This window comes from Acipenser ruthenus, chromosome 29 (genome assembly GCF_902713425.1).
Source record: "Acipenser ruthenus chromosome 29, fAciRut3.2 maternal haplotype, whole genome shotgun sequence".
NCBI lineage: Eukaryota > Metazoa > Chordata > Actinopteri > Acipenseriformes > Acipenseridae > Acipenser > Acipenser ruthenus.
This window is the reverse complement of record NC_081217.1, coordinates 20546434-20564597: the sequence shown is the minus strand read 5'-3', so window position 1 is coordinate 20564597 and position 18164 is coordinate 20546434. Positions and strand designations below refer to the sequence as shown.

Here is an 18164-nt window from a genome sequence, read left to right as displayed (position 1 = left end):
TTTTATTTTTTATTTTTTTTTAACTAAAGCTGCATCACTGTCTCAAAACAACAGAGTAGGATCTAAAACGTCGGGGGCATTTTAAAAAAGACTGGATTCGGTGCTTTTAAAATGAGTTCCCACTACAGGGGAAATCCCTGGCTCTCTGTGCTGAGAGTGAAGTCCAATGCTTCATATAACCCCAGCGCCAACCCACTGAGCCCAGAGGACCCGATCTGTCTCTGGATTCAATTGCCAATCACTCCCTGAGCCTGCTACTCAAGCGAGTGCTAGGAGCTAGCTGTGATTTAAGCTGCATTAAATGATTCCACGATAAAAAGGCAACTTCAGGGAGACGCTGGATTTTAGTTCTGAGCCGCCAATCCTTGAGACATTAAAAAGGACAGATGTTTTATCTAGAATTTTCTTATGAACAGTCTATATAACGATTTTGTGAACCCTGGCAGGTTCATTTATAAAGACTATTAATTCTCTCCTTCCAGAAGGCTCTCCCTTGATGTATTTAAAAAATGTGAAAAATATGGAGGGCAGTGAATTCAACAATGGTCCTTATACAGTGAAATGATTTTCATGTGAACAAACTAAATGAATGTATTATCACATTGTTAAGTAAGGAGGAAACTCTGTGTTTAAAAAAACAACTTCATATTCAAGTCCATCTAGCTAAAGAAAAAACAACTTCACATTGTGAGCATCATTCGGGGGTTCATTAGTTTGAAACAGCAGCTTTGTCTGTTTCTTTATTGTAGTTCAGATCAATCAAACCTTTCTTGAGGTGCTTCTCACAATGGAAAGAGAATAGGAAAGACATCTTACACAGTCTTCAATTCGGGAAAGATGGCTGGCCACGATTGGAAAGCATGGAACAAAAGCCTGCCTCTTATCAGCACAGCGCAAGCCCTACCTTGGTGGAAGCATCAATGAACTTCACCCCTTTGTAGGTGATGGAGAGGACGATAGTGGGGATCTTTCTCATCTGCTCCGTCGACCGCTGGGGGAAAGACAAACAGAGGATTGGACTGAGGCGATTTTCAGAGAAGCAGCAGGCTGAATTTGAACGAGATTGTGACGCGCACAGAGGGAGGCTTGCTCCTAAACGATCTTCAAATGGCACTGCAGTGGCATGCTTGTTGGGGAATCTTTCAGGATAATACGCAGGCATTACAATGCTATGAGATTTGCCTTTCTGTGAGGGAGCGCACTCACAAAACACAGCTTTCACATACGTATCATTTGAGAAGGCAAGCGATCATTTACCAAAATGAGTTATGTCAAAATTCAGTCTTTTTGAAAGGGATTCTCTTGTAAATACACACCCTCATTTTCGCACAGGCGTCCTGTGTAGAGTCAGTCCCTCGGAGGTCCTTAATGAGCATTGATCCCATGTACTGGAAAAAACAAACAAAAAAAAACAAGAAACTGAACCGTGTCATCACTGCAGCTTGGAATCAGAATAACTGCCTTGCAGTCAGGACAGCTGGCCCTTACGTTTGCCTCGTAGCCACAGGACTCAAAGATGAGCTTCTCCGGCTGATGATGCCAGTTCTGGACTGGTGCATAGGGCGCTGCGAGGCTCGGCGGTCGAAGGGTTAACTTGGGCTCTCGACGTTCCTCGTGTCTGTCCTGAAGGAGACACAAACAGCAAGCGCTAGAGCGAGGGACGGACGGACAGACGTGACCTCCAGAGACACGTAGCTATAGCACAGTCAATTTCTACAACCCTAAAAACAGAGTACTGCAGCGCCAATGTGCTTTTTTACGTTAATAATAAAAAGTGTAACGCGCCAACGGCTGGTAATGCTAATTAGCACATCAACTTCTGTTAGAATTTTAAATACACTGAATTTGTCTCACAGCCTGGCTAGTTGTTGGATAGTGGAGAGTTCTGGCTACTTTATAATTCCACACTTTTTTTTTTTTTTTTTAATGGAGATACTGAGTTCTCTGCAAGGCTTTTTGGAATTCCTCAATCTACACACAAAGCAAATGAGCGACCCCCTCCCCCCTCCCCCCACCCCCCACCCCCCACCTGTGTGTGGTGCCGCTCCGACCGAGAGCGGCGTGGGGCCTCTTGCTCGTGCTCGGCTCGCCTCCTCCCAGAATCCCCCTGGGGCAGCAGCATGTCCATGGAGCGGCCGGTGTGCGAGTCGTGACTGAGTGGAGAGGAGGTCTGGGAGACGAGGTCCTGGCACTGCGACACACACGAGAGAAAACCAGCCTAGTCAAGTTTAATCCAACTAAGAGCGACAAAAAGCGGGTAGCGGGTAGCTGCTGCGTGCTAATTAAATACGTGCCGCGATTTAAAACAGCCTCACGTTACAGGGATGCTAATGCTTCCACCTGCCGTTTGAAATCCTGTTTCCATTAACAGCAAACCGGTTTGAATTGGGACACAGGCAGAGGAAAAAGTAAATGGGTTTTAATGTTAACATTAAGAACTGGAGTACTGCAGCTCTGTGAAAGAACCCCTCAGTTAGAAATGGTACACAATGACTCACTCTGATCTGGGAGAGCCGCGGGGGTTTCACGGGCGCTTCCTCGTAGGGCCGCTCAGCGAGGGAGGCGATGATGCGTTTCCTGTGACCGAGCAGGTTAATCTTCAACACCTGAGCGAAAGGAACCTGAGATAGTAAACAGGTCGCACTAGGACCCCCCAGCCTGGTGGTGGCGCTCTGCTGTACTCACGTTGACGATCTCCAGCTCCCACAGGTTCTTGACGCAGTCAATGGTGCGGTAGCCGCTGGCAAGGAAGTTCTGGAGGTAATCCTGCAGTCCCAGCAAATCCAACCAGGTGGCGAGAGAGGAGCTGCCATCACAGCCTAGAGCCTTGACCTGGGACCGGAGAGACACAATCAGCAAGCAGGCCCTTGATTACTAACCAGGTAACCCATTGCTGGATCTCGTCATCGCCTTTACAGAGGGCAACTGAGCAACAGGGTGCTCCAAAGAGAGCTCTGCTTTTGCTGTTGTTGCACAGTGGGTATATGATTCATACTCCCAGTCTGTTGCACCCAGTACCTTCTACACTGAGGATGTAGTGGCTTCAGTGATCTCCTGCCCTGCCCAGCTGCATCAGTAAGAGAGCACAAGGCTGCTCAATGGGAACGGATCAGTACAGTACCTTGGGCAGGGAGCGGGCAGCCTGTAGGATCTTCTTCCGGTGCTGAGGGTCCGAGATCCCGATCTCTCGCAGGTCTAGGTCTTCCATTACATTGCTTCCCTGAAACCAGCAGAAAAAAAGGGCTTAATGATGGATTGGGGGTGTGGTTACGGGCAGTGCGCTCTAGTGGTTAGAGCTTGAGGACTTGGAAGAGGACAAACATGCACGCACACCAAAAAAAAAAAAAAAAAAAAAAAAAAGATTTGTTAGATCAGATGCACATTATATGAAGATGAATTAAAAATCAAACTGGATTGTTCTGAATTTAAAAAAAAAAACACTTTGATTATCACTCCAAATGAAAAACTATTACAAAAATACAAATGTACACTAGCAAGCTCACAGCACAAAGCAGTGAATTGGTTCGTATTGAAATTGGTTTGGAGGAAGGGAAGGCAGATTGCCACTTCAATTAAATTAGCCTTCAGAGCATCCCCAATTACAACAAAAAAGTTCAATATAAACTGGACAGGCTGATCACACAGCAGAGAGTTACATTCGGGGGTTCACTGCTGGGGTTTGAGTTGTGCGCAAAACTCCCTTAACCAAAAACAGTGGAACCCCCTCCCCACTACGACCACTGTGACAAGGGAGCTGGTCCTAAATAAAGCAGATCTTTAAACTGTCTCTTGAAGCAGGGAGAATGGGTTAATGAAAATGCCCTTTCAGCTCGTAATTCCTATTAAAGCATCACAGGGGGCAGTCACCAGCAGTTCCTTTGTCTGGTGCAGCATCTGTATTCCTGGGTCGTCCGTTGCCTTTTTAACACACAGAACAGGTGGTTTAATTTTTAGCTGACGTTTCTGAAAGAAATCTCCATTCTTAATAAAGGTGCAGAGTGTATCGTTCGTGGTGCTGACAGAAAATCTTTTAAAAGGACACAGATACACAGAATGCCCTATTACTCTGCCCCCGGCTGACAAAGCTCTCTTGAAGGTCACCTTTCTCTTCTGGGAAACGTCCTCTGTCATTTTAGACATCTCCAAAAGACCAGACACCAGGGCAGCCCCTGAACTGAAGTCTTTGTAAAATCTTGAAAGGTCGGTGCTGGTGTACTGAATTAAAACTGGTTCCTTCATCCCAGGTACTTGGATGGATCCTGACTATTACATTGCGTTCTGAGGTCTAGCCTTTCTTTACATGGGCACCAAAATAACATTAAAAAAAATCCTAAGAACAGCTGCGGAATAACAATGCCTAACCGTGAGCTTACAACTATAAATTAACATTACTTTAGAAATTAAGGAATCTTGTTCTGTTGAAATATACAGCACTATAGTCTGCCAACACGGGTTAAATGAAAAACCATACCTTTAATGCCACCCGACCCATATAAAATCCTCCAGCTGTTTTTAACATTAATACATTTCTCACGGACGTGTTACTGTACGTGATTATTACGACTTTGAAAGAACACGATTTCGACCTTTCAAATGTGCAACGCAAACAGTTTGTGCAGAAATAAATGCATTCCGCTTGTGCCAACACAACAGACCTGCCATCTATCCCTGCGGGAGGAGCATATAAAGGGGCACTGCGTGTCACAGGAGCGGTCGAATGACAGCCTCCCTGGCACGGGCTCGTCTACCGGAGTTGGCAGGCTCTCACTGGCTCCGGCGGTCGGGAATAACCTGATGACAGTGACAACGGCAGCAACACTAATTGGAGCCCTGTGTGCAGCTCCCATCAAAGCGATAATCGCTGGTTTATGAAGGGTATGACCACACTTTATGAAGAAGCTGGGACAGACACTAACAAGCTGGGCAGATCCGAGGATATCCACAGCTTCCCTGGCAGTGCTCACTAACACAGTGTCATTAATACAGTTAATAATGTTACCCTGCAGTGACCTGCAGAATATTAACAACAGAGACCTGCCAGAGCACGCGCACACACACACACACACGTACAGACACACACAAAACACACATACAGACACAAACAAAACACACTTACTGTAGTCTAAGTCAGCTCTACACTGGGGTTTCCAAGTTCAAAGAACTTGAATTGATGGATGAAGGCAAAGCATGGTACAAGCTGAACAGCTCCTCCTAGGAAGACGTTTTCCTGGATTTCTCAGAACATTTCCGGTTACTATAAACTCTCATGAAATGTGGCGTTTCATAAACAGAAAGACGAGCACGCTTGTAGCCAATCCGCTTTCAAGACTTCCTGAACTTCTTCACCTTTCAACTTAACCAGACTGAACTTGGAAAAACAGCAGACGTCCTTATATCTCAGGGACGTTAAACAGCAAAACCGAACTTTACCTCAGTGCTTTTAAAAAGAGAAACGCCTTTAGTTTTAGTATCTGATATGGAGCAGTAAAGTGAGTGTTAAGTAATTCCTCGGTACTATGAGGTTAGTGTCCAGGGACTCCTGGTAATGCATTCCTAGAAGCCCATGTGGGCGGCACGCTCCCAATGCACTGTGCTGGGATTCTATTGCAAGGATGTTTTCCAGCAGATCAAATATTTACATTTGCACAGGGAGAAGACTAGGAAAGTAATAGCGTTAACAAGTTTTCTGGATGCATGTAAAAATGACACTCAATGAATGGAGTGGACATGCAATGGTATGTTAATAATGACAAACTTCAGTTTTTTACATTATCTTACATAGGCGTTTTACTTTGTGGGTTGTACATATGCAGGTTTTAATGTCAATTTGCGCGTGGCTTGTGTGGTCTGCATACTGTACAGGACATACAGCAAGAACAAACAGACTCCTCCATTATTGCCTCCCCCCTTGCTGTGGATATGCAATATATGAGATAAAAGGCATGTCCTTTGCGATTGCATTTTTTCCCTTCTGGTATAGAACAAGAAGTTCAAAACGAATCGTTCTGCCAGCAAAAGTACTAGACTCCCCCAGCACACTCGCTACACCCATCACTCATCAGAATGCAGAGAGCTTGACACATCTCACAAGCTTCTTCGACTGAAACAAAGCAGGCTCCTTTGCCTTAAACCCATTGGAAAGGTGCCAGGCTGCCTGTCCGCTCGAGGGCCCTTAAAGAGAAACCCTCTGCAGATTTTTAAACTTCTGGCTTGAACTCCAAGGTCCTCGCAAAACAGTGAAGACAAATCGGCACGCCAGTCAAACAACTTGAGTTTAATAAGAACGAACGCTGCATTTCATAGGGCTGACAGGAGACACATTTACTGAAAAAAGAAAAACGAACTCACAGCTCCAGTACAGACGTCTCTTCATTAGGTGTGAAATTGAATCATGTTCAAATCCATCTCCATTTGACAAGGCTTCAGGCTCAAAGGTGGGTTTTTTTTTTCTTTCAATGTCGTCGTTTAGTATAATTGAAACGTTAACTCTCTTAATTTGTTCGCTGCGAGGAAATGCCGGTCAAGCCCTGAGCACTACTGCAGATCTCAACCAAGCAAATGCCACACACAATCAATCACTTTAACATGTCAATGACGTGCATTACTTAGGTATGTGAATAGGGTACTTTTTTTACAATCTTGGCACACAGACGGTTGGTTTCACAAAATGGATTCGATCCAATTCTGGGCTTCTTAATGTTACCTACCTAAGATAGTCCACAGATAATCAGGCTCTGTGGTACCAGACGAGAGGGCCCTAGTTTTATTTACCTGAACCAGTAGTTGACATTTCTGGCTCTTTTAATCCACTCCAGGTTATAACCTTGCTCACCCCAGGTATTTGATTATAGAACTGAACAGTTTCAATCAGGTTTTTAACCATTTAATGGAACCTACAGCTGTGGCCAAATGTTTTGCATCACCTAGAATTGCAGGATTGAGAGACAATTTAAAAAACAACAACTACATGCACATCATTTTGATCTTTTATTTAACATCATGCAATCAAAGAAACTACAAAATGACACCGCAAAGATCTACCGGAAGCCAGAATAGTAGCACAGTATTTCACGTCACATTTTTCAATTTGTGTCAGTTTTCCGTTAAGTATATGGGAAAAACTACAAAGCAGTATGCAATTCAATATGTTAACGTAACATTAATTCAGCAGGTTTCAGTCGACTTTATGAAGCAACGTTTGTTCATTCAGTAGGGTGATGCAAAGCTTTTGGTCAGAGCTGTATAGGTGTTCAATTGAGTAATTAAAAGAGCTGGCTGGAGCACGAACGGTTTGATTAAACCGCCATCCAGGTCCAGATCCCAAAGCAGTTAATTATTTTACTTACTACACATGCCCGACCCTCATCTGAAACAGTGCTGAAAGTGTTCTTCTGCACCAATCGCATGGAATCAAATGTTATTCACTGTGTATAGCTGAAAATTCATTTGAGCCGAAAGGCTGCAATTAGAGAAGGATATGTACCATTTCACACTTAGTACAGATAGGGGAATACTTGTAAAGCTATAGCATTTGACTCAGTGATCTAAAAACGGATTGAAAGAGGACCCCACTGGGGACCAAGATGTTGCTGCTCAGTTGCGACATCTCCGGGAAATTGAATGCAGACTCCTTGAATTTTAAAATGACTATAATACAATCTGTGCAAGACTCTGAGGCAGGAAGATAAAGCAATGTTCTGGATGTTTCTTTTTGTTTTAGGTGCAACGTACTGGATAAATCTCTGCTCAGTGCTTTCCACTCCAAACCTCATGTCATGCCTTCTGTCCACCTCAATTTTAAGCCATAGGTACAAGATCTTTCATGGCTTACTGAAATACACCAGCTAAACCCAGCTCTTGTTTCCTTCATTCCTCAGGTATGGACTTTGTATTAACATTGCACAGTAGTCATGCATTAAAATCATTACTAATACAAGTTACAGACTTTTGAATTCCCCCCCGGTCTGAGATGTTTTTAAGTCTTTGCATTCCACACACACACAACGTTCTGCTGAGCTGTTCAGATCCTTGCAGTGCCAGGAGTCAATACTGTGCATCTAATTTATTTTAACAAGAGTCTTGCTTCTTCCAACACCAGTGCATGTTCTGTACGCATGAAGCCTGTTGAAACGTTATTGATTCAGAACAGCATGGAGGCTGAGCTGCACAGATCAGGCCCACACAAGGAGAACTAGACTATTACTACATTTCAACTGCTTCCCCTCCCTAACTTGGATTTTTAGAAAGCCTTCTTTATCAATGCTAGTCCGTATCTAATAGAGTCCCCTGTCCTTTCTTTGCTGGATAGTTTCCTGCTAGAAGACGGGCCCCGCTTCTTCAATCGTTGATAGATATGTAAACGACACCTTGTTTTCTGAATTTTTAAGCCGCTTGGATCTTAAAAGAAAGGCATCTTACACAAATCAATATTGAAAAAGAGAACATCGGTAATTGAAGCCGTTTCTAACTCCTGTACGCAGGATACAATGGGAAGAATCTTTACCAAGAGACATGGATCAGTGCTGGCTGCTCAGATGCCTTTAATGACTGATCCCTGTTTCCCCAGCGACTATGAGATCTGCAGCACGCACACACATCTGCTTTATTTGGTTATGCTACAGAATCACACCGCATGCAGCTTCGTCTCCACTTGATGGATTATCAATCAGTTCAGAGTCCTCAGGGAAAGCTTTTTATTTGGGCAGTTAAGACAGAGGACACTGCTGTCAGCCTGTTAGATATTAATCTTATCTTGCACTCTCACACATACAGCTACTCGGACGCTGTGTGCTCACGTATTATATACAGAGCATACACAACAGGGCAGCAGGGATAACAATAATCATAACACAAAAATCCCCAGATTTAAACCCGGTGCACTGTTTAATATTCTTTCGGTAACGTCTGAATACCAGGGAACCGCACTTACTAGCGCTATTTTTTTTTAACCTTCGACCTTTCTACATTTTAAATATGTGCTATTTTCCAGTTCACAAAGACCACTCGCAGGCATTCTCCGAGACTGCTGTGCTAATTACAATACAGGAGCATCATCAGTCCAGTACTCACTGCATGCATGTGATGGTTTTTCTATATATTTTAGACTAAGAATCAAAACAAAATAGATGCACATATCATTATGAGGTTTACTGTTTCTTAAGCCAGCTGCAAAAAAAAAAAAAAAACACCAGCCAGGCACGCTGTGCTATCAATCCTCATTACTCCGAGTGCACAGAAGCACAGTGCTGGTGATTTAGCAGAAAACACCACCCTAAGGGGGCTGGGATCTGCACAGCAGATATAAAATGAGATCAGGCTTACTGCTGACCAAAGCAGCAGAGAGCGTGTGGCACAAACACCCCCTTTGCTATGTGATCTTCAAATGCATTGTTTACAGCCAAGGGGAGGGCAGAGAGGCAACAGGCTGGTTTGTAATGCATTCATATAATCCGAGCAATACACAGCATCAATGATACTTGTTTCTTTGACACACTACTGGAAGGCAATCCCCATCTCCAAGTCAGTTTATACCAAGCCCTGCTGGCTGTCTTTAAAACTGCTGACCTGACGGATTTATACAATGATGGAGTCCCTCCCTCTCTTAGCTCCGTCGGACTGCAACACAATCCTCATCGCAGGGGATCGGCTGTTCCACGAGAGATCGCAGCTAAAGCAGTTTGAAGATTTACTGGTACCTCCACGGAGGTGATAATCTGCCTCTAACATGCCTGCTACCGCTGTACAGATTGTTACATTTCTGCTTGCTTTTTTAATAAGTGCACGGGCACGTTTTCATTAGACAAAAGGTTACACGGATTTCTGGGTAGCAAGCAGAGAAGCGAGAGTAGAGCAAGGTTACAGAGCCTGTAAATATCCTTGAGAAAAGCAACGAGGGGTATCAGCTATGATTCATGCAATACTTCCGGCTTGTTTTCAGAGACATAATAGCAGGTGTCTTTCCAGTCTCAAATATCTATTACTGCACATTTTACATTATAAACGGGATCAAACCTGCTTAAAATAACCAGTCTAGGGACTGTCTGAAAGTTACGACTACTAAAAAGGAATGAAAAAAGGCTTACTGGAATAGATAGATGGTTCTTAAAGAGTGAACATTTTCAGATGGCAAAACAAGACAGCAAGTTATAAAACAATGCACACATACACACACACACAGAGGAGCTGGGCTGGTAGTGTTGCAACATCACATTTTAATCACATTGTCACATGATTTCAATGGAATGCGGACGTCTGTTCAGTGCCTGGCGTTCAGGGCTCTCCAGACAAGTTCAAAACCTGGTAAAAAGCACGTTTAGAGAAGAAAAACCACGACTGATGGAGCAACAGAACCCAGACCCACTCTGAATGACTTCTAACACCATAACAGGGCAAAAAAAAAAAAGAGTTACAACTCAAAGCTACATACTCCTAGGTTTCACATTTCATCGTAGGTGTCAGGCGGCGAGAGAGAGAGAGAGAGCGAGAGAGCGCTCAGGTACTCACCATGAAGTGCAGGTCATCGAAGCCGTTCAGAAGGAGCTTGCTCTCGTACTGGGGCAGGCCGACGTGCTCCAGCCAGTCTCCGACAGGCTGCTCCAGGGCGCGGGAGCTCCCCCCTCCTCCTCCTCCGCTGCCTGCCGAGAGAGGGAAGCGCTTGAGCAGAGAGAAGCCTTTGAGGCGGTAGCAGCGGCACTCGGAGGACGACATGTGGCATTGCCACATCATTCTCGGCCAGCTGAGCCGCGCACAGAAACACCAGGCCGGCAGTGGAGACAGTGTACAGGCCGCTGGGCTCCCGCAGACAGGGGAGCAGAGCACTGGACTGGACTGGACTGGACTGGGGGTGGTGGGGCGGTATCTACAAACCCTCAGAGGTGGAGAGTGTGAGCGCCCCAGGGCTGCAGAGCAAGGGAATTGCAGTCATACAGATGTGGGTTTGGAGAAACGCGGCCGGACAGAAAGTTACACTCATGTTTACCGGAGAGGAATTAATAACGAAACAGCAGGTGTTCATTTCCATTTGAATTCAAGAGGTAACCTTAGGGGTTTTTACATGATCTTCTTATAAAAACACAAATCAATGAATCACTCTAAAAGATAAACCGATATTCCTAAAGGGTCTTACGCCAGATATTCCAGGATGCTGCAGTTCAGATACCAATATTGATCTATATATTTTTTCAACTGCTCTTCAGGCTTGCTTTTATTTTTACATCCAGAGGTTTCCTCGAAGTATAAGTTCTTTAAGACACAAGTTCTGTTTTTCGCATCAGGGTTTGGAGGGCTGCCTCTGGAAAGGACGAGGTCTCTTTTAACCTTTTGTTTGAGGAGTTATCTTATTGAAGACTGTGGCTGGCTTTCAGCCGTTGCACATCTCGGCATGAGAGCGAGCTAGTTAAGATAACGATGTCTGAACAGTCGAGCCCTCTTTCTCTCCCCCTCTGAGTTCTGACGTGTCTCTCAAGCAGAACGCAGCGACAGTTTGTGTAGATTTCCTATTTAGAGTTTCTGATCGGCAAGTTGAATAAGCATGAACCAGAAAAAACTCACAGCTCACAGTCTATCACTGGAGGCTTAAAATCTGTGACAGACCCAATGCACGCTTTCTTTTACAATGTTGTCTGAAGCATCATCTCCATAGAAGCTCCACAGAATAGCTATCACTGTTTAAGGAGATTGATTGTTTTCAGGGAGTACAAGGTACTCCTGTATGTACTGAACGTGAGCACTGGGTCTCAATTCAAAACATTTTAACTCTTTGTGTTCCTAGTTTTGTTTCTCTGCTCGGTTGAACCCCTACTGTGGTAAGCCCACGCCAAATGACTTCCCTAATCCTAAAAACAATAAAAGATTTCTTAGCCATGCCAAGAATAAGTCATTCGATTCTAGAGGTTCGTGTTTTTTTTTTTCTCAAAATTGCCAAAAAAGGGATCCTCTATGAAGAATCAATTTTCAGTGTCTGAGGCATTAGTTCTTTGTTCCTTTCTTTCAAAATTACCAGCCAAGTAGATTTCTATAGAAAACTCTCATGAAAGGAACTCTGCAAAAAAAAAAAAAAAAATCTGACTGTGGTAAATTTTCCATGAATCCTTTCTGTTTAAAAAGCAATCAAGCCAACTCCAGGATGTCAATTCAATATTTTCAACACAGGTCTTTTAAATCCTTTTGGTACCAGAAAGTCACAGGTTTTGACCTGTTAACCGATTCTTAAATAATGTTGTTCTTCAAGGTACACATTTACTAGCCCATAACAAGCAACCCACCTCTTCTATTCCTTCAAGTCAATTAAAAAAAAGGTTTAAAAGCTGCTCTCTTCAGACAAGTGTTTTGTGCGATCCCAGCTCTGGTGGTACCTTTGAAATAATCAGCGTCCAATCCTCATTTCATCGCACCCAGAAAAGTAAATATCCTACCCTGAAACGCATCCATGCTTGTGGTCCCCTCAATGGTCAGTTCTGTCCCTTCTCACTCTCTCACACCCAGACACTGCAGAGCTGCTACTGCTTGTCTGAAGGAGCTTGCCGAATCTCCACGCTCTGTGTGCTTGGTGTGCAGACCTCTCTGTCCCTCCTCCCCCCCCACACCCCTCCTCTCTCTCTTTCCTCAGCACTGACTTGAATAACAGAGCAGGCTGGAGGCAGGGCCACCACAGAAAGATCTTTCACTTAGGATGGCACAATAGATCAATGGAGGGGGGGGGGGCATGAATACACCTTGGGGGTAGAAGGATCCCTCAATATTTAACAGCACACAAGGGGATCCCTGCCTTACCTTATCTGTCAAGCTGCAATATCACTACCCCAAGACCTGCTAGCATTATCAATATGCACTGGACCTAAAACTCAAACTCAATCCAGAATTAAGCTGAGCAGAAAAAGGTTTTTTTTTATATAAAATGCACTGATTTTAGGTAAATGCACAAGTGTGTGGTTCAAGCATTAAGCATAAAGCAGTGGTGCAATGTGCAATGTTAAATGTACTGGCCTGTGCATACGAAGTTCTCCTGGCTTTTGTGGTCATGAAGGACACATCTACGCACACAAACAGCAGGATTTAATTGGGATTTAAACATGACATTATTCAGCCATCAATGGTCGCAATGCTCTTTATTAAAACCCTATTAGAAAGACCCCCATCCCCCCGTCATGATCTCACGTCTTTCTAACGCTGCCTCAGCTCAATAGCTTCCCCATGTGACCGTCCCATCCCAGTGCAATTCTGTACAAATCAATCTCCTTCCCAATCGTGCTGTTTTTTTCTTGTTTTTTTCCACCTCTGCTTTGACAGGGACTCTAATTCACACGAAGCACGTAGCGATCAGATTTTCAGGACGACAGACCTATGATTTGCTCTGAAGGCAGTCTGGCCGACAGGCCAGTGAAATTACTATGGAAGAACTGCTACAGTTGACCAGCTGGAGACTGTGGATCAAAACATCAAAGCAACTTGGTCTAAAAAAATAAAATAAAAGACATCTGCAACAATTGATAGAACACAAAGAGGCAGGTGCACCCCTAAGAAGATGAGCGGAGAACGTGAAGGCGCTGGATTTCTGTGAACTGCATGCGAGCGAGACCGTGCAAACGCACTGGAGATGATGCGTTGCTATCCTAACCCCTCTGCCAGCGACTCCCCCTTCCCTTTCATTCGCTCGCCTTCTCTCAGGGGGAAGGGGTCAGTGCCAGATAAACAAGGCAAATGAACTGGAACCCGGGACAGAAGCCAAGGTTCCTGGTATGTTTGGTGTGAATGTATTTCAATGGGTTTGTAATTATTATCTCCCACAAGGTCAGTCTATTTCAAATCCCTGGGTCCTTATTGATTTTTTTTTTTCACTATTGACTATTACTGAAAAAAACTTGACACATTACTGGGGTACTTTGCCCTCTTTGGAACAAAGAAACAGCAGACAGCATCTCTTTACGCATGCTTTCATTCTAGAATCCATTTTTCTCCACAGCATCACTTGGCCGAGTGACTTCATAACCCCCCTGTACTTTCTACACTGACCCATTTAAAAAAAATATACCAACCCAGTCAATTATAGCAATGCAAGTGGGACGGCTTGATCACAAAGGAAATCAGCTCTTAATAATTGAGTTACACTGGAAGTAGATCACTGAAAGATGGGTCACATTCAGAGCCTCTGAAAGTGGGTCAAGGAGCCTGGTCCTAAAATCTCAAAAGAATTTCCAAATTACAGGAGCTGCTTATTCAAGACTTGAGCTGCAAGGAGATATAGGACAGACCACTGGGTTTTTATTTAAAGGTGACAAGTGCTACTTTTGCACGTAGGCTGTGCTTTGATTTCAATCATACTGCAATATTTTGCTGGGCAAATTACTTATTAGTTTTAACACAGACAGTAAATCTCGCCACAGATTTACTGTCGTCTCCCCAATTCATTTTCATGTGAGAAGTAAATGATTTTTGCTTTTCATGCGGTTTCATTTTCAGTGCGTTAAAGATTTATTAACGCTGTAAAAGTTTAAAAACAGCAAAACGGAAAGCCCTGAATGCCAAGTCATGCAATAAACGGTTGTTCTGTTCAATAGCCGAGAGAGAACTTGTAGATATCTGAAATCCCTGCACTGCACTCAGCTGACTTAAGAGGTAACGAGATCTTCTGAAGTGAGGAGAGAGAGAGAGAGAGAGAGAGAGAGAGAGAGAGAGAGAGAGAGAGAGAGAGAGAGAGAGAGAGAGAGAGAGAGAGAGAGAGAAGCCACGTCACTCACAGACATCTGAAAACAGCAGGATTAGGGGAGGCTGTAGGCGATTACCTGATGCGCAGGGGAGAGAGAGATGGGGTTGTAAGAGTTACAATTCAGCCGTGGGCTCCGTCCTCCTCAGCTAAAATCTAAAATCTAAAATCTAGAGGCCATTTGGGGTTTTTTTTAAAGACACTGTTTGGCAGAAATTGCTTTTTTTGAAAAGAGAAACCATTTACTGGACGAACCTATCTGATGCGGGGTACAAAAAATAAATGAAACTGTTTAAAGACAACAGTTCACTGTATTACTATCATCATCATCATCATCATCATCATCATCATCATCATGAATTACGATTATGCTTTATCATTACAATCATCAGCAATAGTACCATCATCATTATCTTCATTACACTCACAATTATCATTTGCACTACTGTTATTATCATTATTCTAGCTATACAGTAGTAATTTGAATGTATCCTTATTATAGTCCTACAGTAGTTATCATAGCGTATCATTATTATTATTACACTGAAGTACATTGTGTCTGGATTGTGTTAATGTGGGGCAGTCATCCCCCCTGAGATTCTGTGCACACCAAGGTTGACAGCCAAGGATGAAATTAGATCAATGTTCGGCTGCGGGCTGTTTTAGGAAAAAGAAATCCACTGAAAAACAACGCAATAAAGCAAAAGATGACTTGCAGCATGTTCTACCAGGAATTTGTTGTGTCCAGCACACCCGCTGCCTAGTTAATTAAATCTATTTTTTTTTTTAAATCAGAAAAGGTGGAACACACTAGAATTTGCCTCCCTAACCGGCAGGAGCTCCAAGGCCATTTCTTCCTATGCACCTGTACAACCATTCCTTATGCGTTAGGAACGGCAGGATATTGAAATGACAGAACGGTTTTTAAATCACGCTGAAGTCGTTGCTGTACAGAACTAGTGTTATAGCGACTGCACGTTGAGTGTCGCACTACGGAGAAATGTACAAGGGTGACGAAAGTCACGCTGCACCCCAGTCCTTTTCAGTGTCACTTTTAGTTAAAAAGCCTTTGTTTCACCAGTGAAACAGACCGTGTCTCTATCAATACGATGGATGAATATCATAACAGTGCTGCTCTTTCTTGACCTCCCAGCACATTTCACAGCATCTGTGTTTCTCAGAAAACGGCCCATGCGACACAAGGAGGTTATTAACCCTTCCTGGCCGGCAGAATCCTACCTGAGGCTGCGCTCGTCTGGTCTCCGGAGAAGTCGATCCCAGCGCCGATCAACTTCATAATCTTATCAATCTGAAATAAAGACAATGGGGTGAGAATGTTATCATTAATACTGAACTGTGATAATCCCTCTCTCTCTGGGGTCCAGGAATTACCGGGTGGATTAGAAATAGCTATTCCCAAGTATTCAGAGCAATCCGGATTTATAGAATTGGTTCGAGTGGGCCCTAAATTAGTGAACAATCAAGTCCTAAATTAGTGAACTGGTCAGGGGTCATTTAATGAATGTGATTGGAACAGAGTCGTGTACTGGGATGAACCTTGAGATCCAGAGCAGGGCTAGTCTTGATGTTGCGTCTGTTTTCAATGTTGCTTGTTCCAACACCCACCCCCTCTGTCTAAAAGCAAAGAAATGTAAAATCTTACCTTGAAATTCAGTGCTTTTGGCCACTTATTTATTTTATTTTGAGACACAGTTTAAGACCGAGCAGAAACCTAAAATCGACTGTGTCAAGCAGACAAACTTTTCGGTCCTGGAGACGCTTCCCAAAACAGTTTGTATCCTTGTCTAACAGTTTCATCGTGTTCTCGATGAGCTTGAAAAGCTCCAGAGAGAGTTCTCAGACTTTTGAATGCTCAAAATCTTATATTAAAATGCAAATCACAGTTAACTCATGCAATCCCAAGCTCTGAAAAAAAAAAAACAAAGCACAACAACGCAATGCATTCTACACCAAACCCAGACCACTGCGCCCTGGCCAGCCCCCTTTCAGCATGCACACAGGGCGACTCTTCACAAAGAAACCGCAGGAAGCAGCAGCAGCAGCAGCAGAAGAACAGACCTACAAACCGTCACCAACTCACTGGATTCCAGTCATGGGGCTGTGGTGAGGTGAACAGGGATGGGATTTACACACAGTCCTCTTTGCCTTTGAATCAGACTGCATGGCTTTGTGAGACGGTATTCAAAAGGACAAGGACTTGCCAGTCAGGTCATCTAAAAGGGCACTGTCTAAACGTTTTCTAATCCCTTTGTCTATACATTAGCTTACGTGACTTTGTCACTTCCACCCCCTTTTACCATTGTACAGTACTTCAGAGCATTGAGCTCCCCCTGCAGATCTGCATACAGGTCCAGGAAAGACAACGCTTGAGATACAAGAAAGAAAACTCTTGCAAAACAGCAGCCCTAACCCGAAGGGTCTGTAAAGTTTCTCAGTGCTGAAAGAGTTTATCATTTTTGGTTTACGGACAGCAAGTATTGGGGAGTAATGGGAACAGCACAGCTAGCAGAACCACTTCAGCATGGTTGCTGAACAGATCTTTAGCGTAGCATTACTTCTCAAGAGCATACAAGCAAGGCGCTTCAACACAGCCCGTTCAACAAAACACAGAATCCAGTGACTGGCGACAGCTGGCTGCACCAATAAAGATCCGGGCTCGTCTGACCCCCTAAAAGAAGAAACACGTTAGCAGCAGCCCCTCTCCCTTCACCCCCAAAACCACCCCCACATCCAAAGCCCCAGGACACCAAAACAATTTGGGAAATGGTCTTACTCTGTGAACTGACTTAGCTCTGCGGGGCACTGGGGCCGGGGGCCGGCGCGTCTGCTGGGAGAAATTCAATAACAATCATTCTCATTCCCTGCTGGGTTACACTGCAGGTCCAATAGTGGACGCCGGTATTAAGACGCAAAGGCAACCCTACTGCACTGTAGAAAACAGATTGCGTTTTTATTTTACTTGAAAAATAAGTTTTAAAACACATCATTATTAAATTAGAAGAAAAATACTTAATGAATTAATTTGTAGCGTACATTTTAAATACAAAATGGGCCCAATTCCTGAAGTCCACCTTCCATGAGTCCATAGACCTTTTAATATAATTATCCGCTTTGGTCATAGAATGGTACAAACTGTGACATTGGGAAACAATGATTAGGTACGTACAATAGAGCTGATGACAACGCAGTAAGTGTAACAAACGAGGGAAACAAACAAAAAACATGCAGTGAACGGCAAAGTTGAAGTAAACAGGCAACGCTGCAATGTCAGGTGTGTTTCTGGAAGTGTTGCTGAATGGGAAGACAGACAGGGGCTGAAGCATTGCATGGGTCTTCACTGAAGGCTTCAGCTTGGGAGCATGCTCATCACATTGTTGAGTTTAATTGTTAGTGTTAATGAGATGCTTTTACAAGCCTGAGGCCGCATGTGTGTGCGTGCGTG

The 18164-nt window shown here is 43.9% G+C and overlaps 1 protein-coding gene across 9 annotated transcripts in view; it reads right to left on the bottom strand.

The window, feature by feature from the left end:
* Positions 1-18164, bottom strand: part of LOC117426882 (ankyrin repeat and SAM domain-containing protein 1A-like) — a 62440-nt gene that overhangs the window by 9913 nt on the left and 34363 nt on the right. For 5 of the 9 annotated variants that reach the window (XM_059004272.1, XM_059004274.1, XM_059004276.1 and 2 more), the window contains 10 exons: positions 17496-17549; positions 15941-16010; positions 10504-10634; positions 3122-3220; positions 2686-2832; positions 2499-2606; positions 2030-2191; positions 1489-1623; positions 1317-1388; positions 905-991 (listed from right to left, as the gene is read on the bottom strand). In XM_059004272.1, the coding sequence (XP_058860255.1) occupies positions 905-991; positions 1317-1388; positions 1489-1623; positions 2030-2191; positions 2499-2606; positions 2686-2832; positions 3122-3220; positions 10504-10634; positions 15941-16010; positions 17496-17549 (1065 nt within the window). Of the gene's footprint in view, positions 1-904; positions 992-1316; positions 1389-1488; positions 1624-2029; positions 2192-2498; positions 2607-2685; positions 2833-3121; positions 3221-10503; positions 12388-12413; positions 12445-15940; positions 16011-17495; positions 17550-18164 lie in introns of those variants that run through there. The other 4 variants (XM_059004273.1, XM_059004275.1, XM_059004279.1 and 1 more) reach the window with 4 other exon arrangements.